The sequence below is a fragment of the Triturus cristatus genome, chromosome 11, assembly GCF_964204655.1.
Source record: "Triturus cristatus chromosome 11, aTriCri1.1, whole genome shotgun sequence".
Classification (NCBI taxonomy): domain Eukaryota; kingdom Metazoa; phylum Chordata; class Amphibia; order Caudata; family Salamandridae; genus Triturus; species Triturus cristatus.
Window position 1 is genome coordinate 992,804,625 of NC_140594.1, and position 12,174 is coordinate 992,816,798.

Below are 12,174 nucleotides of genomic sequence, written 5' to 3' on the forward strand. Positions count from 1 at the left end.
ACTTGCCTTCAGTAATGATCTTTCTGGTGGATACTCTATCTAACTGTTGCTACCTCGCCTTTAGAATATCCCCAGGCACTAGGCTGGATTTGGAAAGTTTCACAGGAATGCTCCCCTGTGTCGATAGCCAGACCCAAGTGGCTCCACGATGACTCCATACCGCCATGGAATTAAAGGAGGGGAGACGCATATAAGTGCCACCCCAGTGCACGAATGTCAGTTTCTTAATCTTTCTCCTTCCATACCCTTAGATACAGAGTACTTTAAACAAACTTCTGGAGTTGACTCAGATTAGGGAGTCTTGCAGTACCGAGTGGGGAAAGTGCCCTCCCGTCAGACCGGACTTTAAAAGGCAGTAGTGCTTCATGAGTACCACGTCACCAACATTGCAGCCTTGTAGATGTTTAAAACCGGCACCCCATCCGCCAATACCATTGTAGCGACCTTGGCCTGGTGGAGTGAGCCCACAGACTTCGCAGGGGTTGCTTCTTGGTCAGCTCATATAGGATTTTGATGAAGAGGACTATCCATAAAGGATTCTCTGGAGCCATCCCTTTTTTGTTTCAAAGAATCCTACAGCGAGATAAATGTCCACAAGATGATCTTTTGTGCATTCAATGCAATAACTCAATGGCTTTTTTGGGCCGTGCAAATGGAGCCTCTCCTACCTTTTTAGAGAGCGGAGGGAGCAAGAAACATTGGCAAAGTGCTTGACTTTTGTCTTTCCACATTCATTAGGTGGAGGTCAAGCATAGGCCTGAGGCTTCCCTTCTCCAGTACAAGGAAGTAGCTCAAATTGCAGCCCTCTCCTCTCTTTGAAGCTGGCACCCATTCGATGGCACTCTGTGACAGCAGAAGGTTGACTTCTTGCAGTAATATTTCAGAATAGTCTGCTAACAGTTGCTGTAATGTGGGTGGGGGGGATGGGACAGTGCAGTTCCGTTGAATGATTTGCAAGACCCATCTGTCCAACGTGATGAAGTTCCACCTGGGAATGAAATGTATCCTGCGTCTTACCTCCACGGTATGGGGAAAGCCAGCTGGGATGGAATTGATTGTTTCAAAAAATAGACGCAATGTAAAATAGAGATCTATAATTATGCAACCAGATCTGCCAACCAATATATATAGGGAAGAGGCTGATTAGATCCAAAATTACTCATACTTGACTGCCCTGATAACCCTAACAGCGTTGTCTGAGCACTTGTTGATCTGTTGAAATCACTAAAAAACATTTAGCAGAGGAAGAAGACCAGCTCCCCATAAATCAAAGCCAAGTTCATGGTTTAATGAGGACTGTAAGGCAGCAAAGGGGAATATACTGTCTGCAATTACCATAAAAAACTGCGATAGCATAGAGTGGGTCAACCTTACTACCAATGCAGTTAATACAAAAGATGCTAGGTTATTTTGGCACATAGGTTGTCCTGAGAGCTGTCACAATCGCACTACCATGGATTATTTCATTCACAGAAAAACATGGGTTGGCTACTTCACTAAATTGTACTCGAACAGCATAGACCACCATACCATAGATAAGCCCTCAGATGTATTGCACCTTTATAAAGCAACTGAACCATTAACTGTATCTCTAGTAGACACACTTCAAGCCATAAAAGCAACAAAACTAAATAAAGCTGCTGGACCAAATAAAATCCCAGGTGACTTATTTATGTCGGAACCTATTATTGGGGCCCTAATCTCAATGAAATGTTTTATGCTGCATTGGTAGGAAAAGTGCAAAATGCCACATGGGCAGGGGACAAAATAATTCTCATATTAAAAAATGGGTCAGGGGACTACCTGAGTAATTATCGGGTCATAAGCCTTATCAACAGTACTCAAAAAATCATCTGCCAACACATTCTTGAAAAGCTACAGGATCGGGTTAACGAGAATTATATTCTATCTCATCTGTAAGCTGGTTTAAAAAATGGTCAGTATTATTGCCTACATCTTAAGGTTTTTCCTTCTCTATTGAAGACTGTTGTAATGGGAAATGGCCATTTATATGTAGACTTTGTAGATCTTAGGTTGGCTTTTGACATGGCCCTAAATTGCAAGCTTTAGTCAGTTCTCAGGGAAATAAGGGTTTAGGAATATTTGGTGTCTACTTTGATGATGCTGCATGAAAAAACATACACACAAGTTAGATCGGGACCTTGCAGTGAGCTAACAGGGGATATCCCAATTCTGAAGGCAATACGCCAAGGTTGTGTACTAGTCCCAACATTATTGACACTACGTGTAAATGGAGTAGTGGACTTTCTAAGTGACTGCTCCAATGATTCACCAAAACTATGTAAATCTCTGGTTTCAACCCTTCTGTTCACGAATGACAAGTTGCTGATCTCTGAGACACGCATGGGCCTACAGACGCCATTAGATCACTTAGAGCCTTCTGAGAACAGAGGCGGCTGGAGGTTAATGCAGCCAAAACATAATTTATGGCCTTTAACCCACAAAGGGGCTATTGAGGTGTACCTAGTTTGGATGGGGTTTAACTAGAGAGGGTGAAAACATTTGATTATTTTGACATTAAACTGTCTGATAATATATCCCAGAATATGCATATCGAAAAAAGCACTATAAAGCGGTCACAGTATAATTCCAGCATACTGAAGACCCATGGAACCACCCTGATTAGAATTTGTAACCCCAGCTTTGCAGATATTCAATACACAGTCTGTGGGGCTGCTTTATGAGGTGTGGTATTGTGAGTTCATCTAAATGGCAGGAGTTTGCCTACAACGGAGAAGAAATAGTTGAGATCTCTCATTAAACTACCCCAGAGCACTCCATCAATATCATTATACATGGACATGGGGATAAAATCAATCTAACAGAGAGTAAATCTTAGACCTCTGTTATACTGGAGAAGACTATGGTATACAGAGTAGATGGCCATGTTTAGAAAGGCTCTTGAGGGGATGATCAGGTTTGGTGGACCGTGGTTAAAATTTGTACAAACCAAAACTGCATATGCTTGGCTAAGTGAATTGTCGAAGACTGCAACACAGGTTCATTCAATCCCTAAAGATCAGATTAAAGAAAAGTACTGGACATAAACAAGAGAACAAGACCTGCTAAGCCTGAGACATGGGTCACTGACCACTGCATTTTTAGATCATAAATGTGAAATGAAATTCAAGGTGTTTTAAGATCTTATTCTTCCACCGTTGGCCAAATCACTGTACCTCAAGTTCTCTAGCTATAAATATTTTTTGTGGCAAATGGTCTAATGTTTTTAAATAAGAAGTAAGACGTATATATGAGGCTACATTTGTGGAACATGTTGGCATACTAGATGAGAACGCTAAAACGATCATGTGCCCGTTTTGTTTATATGTACAAATCAGCAGATTAATTAATGACAACGTGTATTTTCTTGTGTGTTCTCTCTCCTCTATGTGTGTTTTGTCTTGATGCCATGTATTTTTAACTTCCTTGAAACAGATAACAAAATATTTTTAATCCTTTAGCTTTTTTATGAAATGTATACTATGTATATGAAGGACCAGATTATATTATATGTTTATTGATTTTTGTAATAATATTTGTATCTTAAATATCTGATACAATATCAATATTCAATATTATTTTATTTCGATTTAAATTTATAAATCATAAAAAGCATACAATAAAAGACAATCAATAAGATACAATTCTTTAAAAGTTATTAAAAAGGGAGAACTAAAAAAAAAAAAAAAAAAATCTTTCCAGAATAAAAAGGAGTGCTTTAGAATAATCGAGCATTCAGTGAACATAGCTAAAAAAAGTTTAAAATTTACACAATTATATCATTAGATAAAATCAATGATTCTTTAATCTAAAGTCTTTCGATGGTAAACAATAGACTTCAAGAAGCTGGCTACTGTAAATGTCAGTAAATCTCCTTCCAACATCTGCAGGAACAGAAATGCTGGGCGACATTGCCTGAGTCCTAGACTCCTCAAAATAGGAACAAGTAATTTTTTCCTGCTTTCAGCAAAGAATTTACAGAAAAGAATAGTATGCATAGTTGATTGTGCAGATATAAGGTCACAGGGGCAAACCGGTAGATTTTTTACCCAATTATTCTGAACTGGGAAGGCTATTATTCGGTGAAAAATATTCATCCTGAGTCTTACCAATAAATAGCGTTCATGATTTGTCATATTTAGGGTCAGATATGGCTGCAGGGTTGGGACCAGTTGGATCATTAGGCTATGGGTGACAGATGGTTTAGTAGCTTCACTCAATAGCCTCAACTCCTCCAGATGGGCGAGTGCTTTGGTTTTTAAAGTTTTTCTTGACACCTCACATATTGACGAGGGATTATAGAAATACTTGTCCCAGCCCAAATCATGGAGGAAAGTTGCAATGTACCTCAGCCACTTAGACCTATGAGCATTATCCAGGTTTAAGCAGTCCGAGAGAAGTGATTGGGAGAGGGTCGCTTTATCTGAGGTCCATATTTTACGCCAAAGCAAGAGAGGCTCCACTTTTGCTAGGTCCACCAGATATACAAGTCCCAATTCTAGATGGCAAGCAAAAGTGCTCGTACTTCTCGGTACTGAGAGAAGAGACCTCAAAAAACAGTTTTCGACTTTCTGGATGATATCTAAGTTCACAAAGCCCCATAGGCCAGCCCCGTATAAGGCCACTGACAAGCATTTGGCTTTATAGATCTGGATGATTTCATTTGGGGCTCTATTGCCCAATTTCCTAATAAAGTTAAAAAGGGCTGTGACTGTTCTTAAAATATCTGATACAGTTAGTAACCTTGTGGCACTATATTTGATTTTTGGGGTTGTATGTATGAGTTTTGGACAAGTCTGAGATTGTGTGTTACTTGAATGTTTATTGATTGTAATTCTGTGGTGATGTTGGATTCCAAAGGGAATATTTTTTGACTCTATAATCTAATGTCTCTAAAATCAGAGCCATTTGCCCAGCTTGCAAATCTGATCCTGAGACAGTTGCACATTTATTTTTCTTCTTTAATGTTTACTCTGTTGCTTGCAAGAAATGGTTGCTCCAGTTTGCAGACAGCTGGGGATTAGCCAATTCAAAACTGTCCTGAGAATTTTGAGAACTGATACCTGTAGGACCATTGTATATAGTGTAACAATGTGTTTAACCTCAACGTGAGATACATGAAGTTCAATTATGAAAATGAAATTGTAATATCATGTATATTTCTTTTTGAGCTCTATCTTTTTAGACTTTGATATATGCAATTATATCATGTTTTACTTGTATATATATAGATATGTTTTAAAATGTGTATGGTTTTAGGGGATTTATCCTACAATAAACTGAATTGTGTTGCTGAGTTGCGGAGAGGGGCGGCACTGCACTGGGGTGGAGCTTATATACAGTACTGCTCTGTCACTACTTGGTCGGAATGGGGTCACTGTGGAGCCACATGGCGATAGCTATCTGCATTTGGGACAATTGCTGGAAAAGTGTCTGGGTCCTGTCTGACAGCTGTGGATATTCTAAAGGTGAGAAATCTGCTGTTAGAAGCATCAATCAATCAATCAGGGGATTGTAAAGCGCGCTACTCACCCGTGAGGGTCTCAAGGCGCTGGAGGGGGGGGGGGGGGGGGGAGGGGAGGAAGGTCCGGATCTGTCGAAGAGCCAGGTCTTGAGGTCCTTCCTGAACGCGTGCAGGGTCAGGGAGTGTTTGATGCTCACAGGGAGCTCGTTCCAGGTTTTCGCTGCGATGTAGGAGAAGGCTCTCCTGCCCGTTCTGGTTCTGCGGTTGCGGGGGACATTCGCCAGGGCGAGGTCGGCGGAGCGGAGGTTCCTCTTGGGTACGTGGAAAGATACTCTTTTGTTGAGGTATTTGGGTCCGATGTTGTTGAGGGATTTGTAGGCGTGGGTGAGGAGTTTGAAGGTGACCCTCTTCTCGACGGGGAGCCAGTGAACGCCTTGTAGGTGTTGTGGCGCGGTGTCCCGAGGATGAGTCTGGCTGCGGCGCTCTGGATGGTTTGGAGTGTGTGTAGAAGAGTTCTGTTGACTCCGGCATAGAGGGAGTTGCCGTAGTCCGGTCTGCTGGTTATGAGCGCGTGGGTGATGGTCCTTCTGCAGTTGGGGGGGATCCATTTGAAGGTCTTCCGGAGGATGCATAGGCAGTTGAAGCTAGTGGAGGCGACGGCGTTGATTTGTCGGTTCATGGAGAGGGAGGAGTCAAGGATGATGTCAAGGTTTCGCACGTGGTCAGTCGGGGTGGGTGGGTTCCCGAGTGCAGAGGGCCACCAGGTGTTGTCCCAGGTGGAGGTGCAGTGTCCGAGGATGAGGACCTCGTTCTTCTCTGAGTTGAGCTTCAAGCAGCTGTCTTTCATCCAGTCTGCCACGTTCTTCCTTCCTTCCTGGAAGCAGAGTCTGGTGCCTTTGGGATTCTTCATGAGTGAGAGGATGAGCTGAGTGTAATCGGCGTAGGATACAATGCTGAGCCCATGCTGTCTGACGATGGCGTGAGACCCTTTGATACATCAAGTCGATGTGCAGTAATTGGGCGGCATATACTGCTTTGTTTTTCCACTTAAGGGTTGCATTGACTGTGCATATACATATGAAAGTGTAATGATTGTGGAGGCAACTGCAATATGCTGTCCACTGAAAAGAACTTTATTTCAAAAAATGAGAAGAAAAGGTATTGGTTTATGGCACTGTATATGTTGAATCCTCTTAGTGTGTAGAAACCAGAAATTCTCTTGTCTTGAACATCAGTTCAAGTGATACATCAATTGGACATTGGTGGAGCTGAGTGAAGAACTGATTCACTACAATAAATCGAAATGACATGACCTTACAAGGAAGTTGCAATTCAATACAAATGTAAAAAGCAAGGAGCATTGTAACTTAAAAACAGACGTCCGTATACATGCAGCCGCCAACGTACCTGAACCATAGCTGTATTTACATGCAATGTAAACCTACCTTCAAATCTTTGAACTTACATGCAATGCAAACCCACAGCCAGCAGGAACTAGACCAGTGCCAAAAGTCTTATAGATGCTATTTATGAAGGAACAGGCATTGCCCTCTGAATCCACAACGGTGAAGTAAACCGTGTCATCCCCGGTTGAGAATGGGTTTCCGTGAACGCTCTTCTCATCTGCTCTAAAATATGAATATTAAAAAAGGTTTTAACATAACGGTTGATATTGCTTTTAACAGGATCATACTTGATTGTTTTAACCTTTATAATATTTCTTGAGGTCAGCACAGAAGTATTGTACATAGGATCATGGAGTGCCTAAGGAACCTTTATAGCCTTATGTATTGTTATTTATTGTTGTACTTTTATGTATTTGTGTGATGTTGGTTGTCTTGCTTGTCTGTACTTTTATGATCCACAGTGATCGAAATAAAGATCTCTCAATGAAAGAATATACATGGAATGGATAGAGCGCTACCATAGATGAAATGAGGTAAAGTCAGCCTGCACACAATTCGGGTGTGGTATAAAAGGAGAGGTGTTTGCTGGATGAATTAAAAATGAGAGATGTCAGAATCCTCAGCTACATATAGTTGGGAGGCAGTTGGAGATTAGAAAACACATGCATAAAGCCTCGTGTGACATACTTATACAAGGAGGTTGAAAAGGAAAGAGCTGAGAAACAGAAAACAGAGAATGAGCAATTAGAGAGGCGGGAGGGCAGTCATTGAATAGCAGTGCCAGCAATGGGCATTTTTATTGCACAAAATGCAGTGGTATAAAGACCTACAATTCACAGTGAACAGTGAAATAATGAAAATATCCCACCGTTCCCCGTATAATATGGGTTTCATCACATTCTGCAGAGTTTTACCATTGTCAGGGCCACTAGTAGTACTATGCAGCAATGAAGCCCAAAATCATGCATCAGGGTTATCCATATTACACAGCATGAAGAGCCACTTTATATAGCATTATGTGGCAAATTCTCTAGCAGTATAATTGTGATATACTTGAGAAAGACCATTTTGTGCTGAAATTAGCAAATTATGTAGGAAATTATGTGGCAAATGCAGTAAATCCATAATTATACATTAAACGTTGCAGCCAGAGAATCACATAATTCTACCGGCCCTAGCCATTGTTCGTTGTTTTAGCAATATGGTCTTACATCACCATCTTGGGGTTCTGGTGGCATTTACAAATTACTCAGCCTTGTGGTTTATAATGTCACCAGAAGCCCTTGATGGTCATCTTTTCTTAATACATTATGCGCTGTTTAACAAATCAGCATGAAACTTAAAAAAAAAAAAATCATCTACTTTGGGCTTTTCTTGGCAAAATTTACGCAGATCCATCAGGTGAGGCCAAATAAAAGAGGGGCTCCATAAGTGACACTGGGATTCTTTGCTCCTGAATACAGAAAAAAATGCCAGACACCAAACTTGACATGAAAGTAGAAGTTTACTCAAGGAAGAGTCTTTGCTTGTTTTGATGTAAATCTGTCAACAGTTTGAGAAATCAGTATTTAAAACAGGCTTTACAGATAGCTGGACAATTATTTCACAGAGTTCCACAAACCAGTTTCCTGGATCTCCAAAACCCACAAATTAAAAAACAAATACTGAAAACTGATTGGATGAGGGAGCTTTGTCTCCCATTGTCCTTCTTGGTTCATGAACCCAAAATCTGGTCTAAGGAACCCAATCCAACTAATTGGCTGGTCATACAAAATGTGGGAAAATATTATGGATGCCATTAAAGGACACAAGGACTTGATCTCTGCATCCCAAAAAAAGAAAGGGTGTATAAGGAAGGAAGGTGAGTACAAGCTGACCCACAGGCTCAGGCAAAGAGAGGGTCCCAAATTCACCAGTTGTGAATAAAAAACTACTGAATTTGGTGTAGGGTTCGTGGACCCTGCGACTGGGTTCTGGGTTCTCACCATGGCCTCTGAGAGCCAGAAATCTTGGCTGGTAGCGGCAAACCGAGCACAAGGTTCATGGGCAAGGGTCTGTGAACCAAAGGCAAACTTCATGAACTTATGTTGGATCATTTGTGGATTCTGCACATCTGAAACAAAGTTTGTGGACCCCTCAAGGGGTACAGCATAGGTTGTGGAACAGGTTAAAAAGTCACGTGAAAGGACTCATAAATCAGAAATAAAATGGAAAAGATAGCCTGCGAGGGTTAACAACTGAGGGGTTCTGTGTAGGGCCTGGCAGTTAGCTAGGCCCTGTGGCCAGCACCCATTACACACAACAGAAGGCTGTGGGCTGCAGGGATTGACTCGTATTCCGGGTTAGGCACAGTGCCTGGCCAGACCCTGGAGTGAGTCAGCCCCACTTCACAGGATGAAGAACATGCACTGTGGTAGTTGGCTGCAAGATAGAAGGTTTGGCACAAGAAACAGTTGAATGTGGTCAGAAAATCTAGAACTTCACTGAAAAAACAAAGGTTAAAGTGAAGTTAAGATTAGCTTTTGTTATAAGGTCTTTGTGCCCGTTTAAAGAAGAAACTCTGAAACTCGCTGAAAAAAACAAAAGTGAAAGTGCAGTTATGGTTACAAAACAAAACCAAAAGACCACCGAAATAAAAAATGTATTGTAGGTAAACTAGCCATAACTTTCATCCCAGCCATGCATTGCTTATGACCTAACATATAACATTAACCTTGAAATGTTCATTTACAGCTTTGATTACATCACTATTGAGAGCATTCAGAAGTAAACACTTTCAGAGCATTGTCCAATTGTAGGATATCCTTATATTAGACCAGCTTCTGGATTGTGCCACATTGACACCCACAATAATAAAAGGACTAGCTTTATCTTGTCATGCATTAAGAAGATACGTTTTCTTGAGGAGAATAAGTGGAGGTGGGTAGTGCGAAAACCAGAGCCTTCTGAGTCACCTATTCTCTTCGGTTTGTATGGGGGCAGGATTAGGATATAGCATCATATAGTTTCATGGATTTTTATGATAGCTTTAACTGGCTTTTGTCCAATTTTATGTGAAAAAGAAAAAATGTTGCACCTTCAGCTGGGGCCAAATGCTTACGCCTTTCAGTCCACAAAGTGAGAACAGTTTTAGTTAAACACAGAATGTGTACAAGCACATAAAATAGTACTCATAAAGTACTCTTAAGTATTCTTACAAGCCTTAGTGAATTGGCTCCAAAACATCTAAAATAGGAATAATCATGAACGGTTGGAAATAGAAAGGGCTGCCCCCTCTTTACAATTTTACTAATAGAGGGCCAGATGTACGACCTTTTTTAGTGGTCACAAATGGGAAATCGGCCTGTTTGCGACTGCTAAATCGGTGTATGGCATGTATAAACCCTATTTTGCATGTCGGTAACCTATTACCGACTCGCAAAATAGGGTTTACGGCTCACTATTAGGAAGGGGCGTGCCAAGGGCATCCCTTCCTAATAGCAACTCGCAGTGCCATGTACAAATGTTTTGCGATCGAAATGCGGTCAAAATAGATTTGCATTTTACCGCCAATGGTAAGTTGCTGGTCGACCAGTCACAAATGGGAATGTGGGTGCACATATGTTTTAAGAGCAGACAGTGGTCCCACGGACTACTGCCTGCTCTTAAACAATGAAACTGAAACGTTAAATTTTTCTTTTTGAAACGCATCCTGTTTTCCTTTAAGGAAAACCGGCTGCATTTTTTTTTTAAACTGCTTTATTTAACAAGCATTTACAATGCAACGGTCTCGGCATTGTTAAAGTTAGAGCTATTGGCATTGCTCATGACAATGCCGTTTCTTTAAATGTTTTAAAAACAAAAACATAAACAAAAATAATGTCATGAGCAATGCCAATAGCCCTAACTTTACCAATGCCGAGACCATTGCATTGTAAATGCTTGTTTACCCAGCGAGCACCGCGCCCTTCACGCTGTTGCTAGGAGGTAAATAAATGGGCAGTTCATGGGACCAGAGTTAGTTTGGTGGACAATGACGTGACTCAAGAATATAATGTAACACGTCAACACACCCTGTAGCGCCTTAGCAGCAGTCAACAGGCTACTGAGCCGGCAAGGTGCGACAATTCAACAACCCTGTCAGAGGGCGCATGATGAAACTTTCAGTAGCCTTGGCATTTTGGCTAATCAACGTCAATGTGGCCAGACCCTGCATATGTGAGCAATAAGAGATCTCGCACAGACTCAGCTGACGGTGAATAATCGACCGGTACATGGATTGCCCCCGTGTGTCCTTCTCCCAGATCCCCCACCGCTTCTTAATAAATGATGCCTGAAGGGCTTCTCTCTCAGCATCAGGTAGTTAGTTGATTCCAGTGCTGGATTAGGTGCAAACCAGATGTGCTAATACTAGACCCCAAAGTGCACCCAGTGGAGCTAGCATGCACGCCCTTCTCGGGGAGTTTTTTGGGGATGATTGTGGCTAACACTACATTTTATGAAGCCATTAAAAAAAATATTTTGGATGCAAGGCTAGGTCCGGATGCCGAGCTTGCCTGAATCCAGGTGTATTTTTTTTATTAGTTAAATAACGATACTCAGGGGTTGTTATTTATTGGGTGCAATAAGTAGCGCCTATAACGAGTTTCTGGAGGATACCATGCAAATTTTCGTGCTAAACACACCAAAATCCACGTTACAGTTAATACTATACATTTGTTACCTGCTAAATTGTGGCACATTTGACCTGCCTAAATTCAACAAAGGGGGAGATATTTAACACATCCGGAAATTACCCGATGCACTAAATATCAGCCACCTCCTAATTCTGAACTCCTCGCAAACTGAGGTTAAGACGCGGGTCGGAAACTCCGATCCACTTGTATTCGGGGCCTTCGTGTTTCAAAGGAACGAACTATGAAATAGTTCAGTACTTCATCGTCTGCCACAGCAGCCTGGAAACCTGTTTGTCTATAGCAGACACTCTTGCAGGTGGCTGTGGGAAAAGTGGGCCTTCCACAAAATATTGTTCGTACAGTAGGCGACTATTCTTTCTTTCTTATGTGCTTTTCCCTTATATAAAAATCACATACCAAGAGAGAGTAAAAAAAAAAAAATCCAGGGCATAATACCCCGGCGGATTGTGTGCCATTTAATATCCAGTTAGCCTTTTGTGCCAGGAAATTAAACATCCGAATTGATGCCATTGTATGCCAAGGTGGTGCCATGATACTTACGCAAAAGTGATGTGAGCGCAGTATTCAATTCTCACTAGTCCTTCTTTCACACTCTGAAGCTTCACGA

At 41.4% G+C, this 12,174-nt stretch overlaps 1 protein-coding gene across 2 annotated transcripts in view; it reads right to left on the reverse strand.

Annotated features, from left to right (window-relative positions):
* LOC146785802 (uncharacterized) overlaps positions 1 to 12,174 on the reverse strand; it is a 444,312-nt gene that overhangs the window by 26,953 nt on the left and 405,185 nt on the right. For both annotated transcript variants that reach the window (XM_085635080.1, XM_085635079.1), the window contains exon 9: positions 6,951 to 7,113. In XM_085635080.1, coding sequence (XP_085491206.1) covers positions 6,951 to 7,113 — 163 coding nt within the window. The remainder of the gene's footprint in view (positions 1 to 6,950; positions 7,114 to 12,174) is intronic.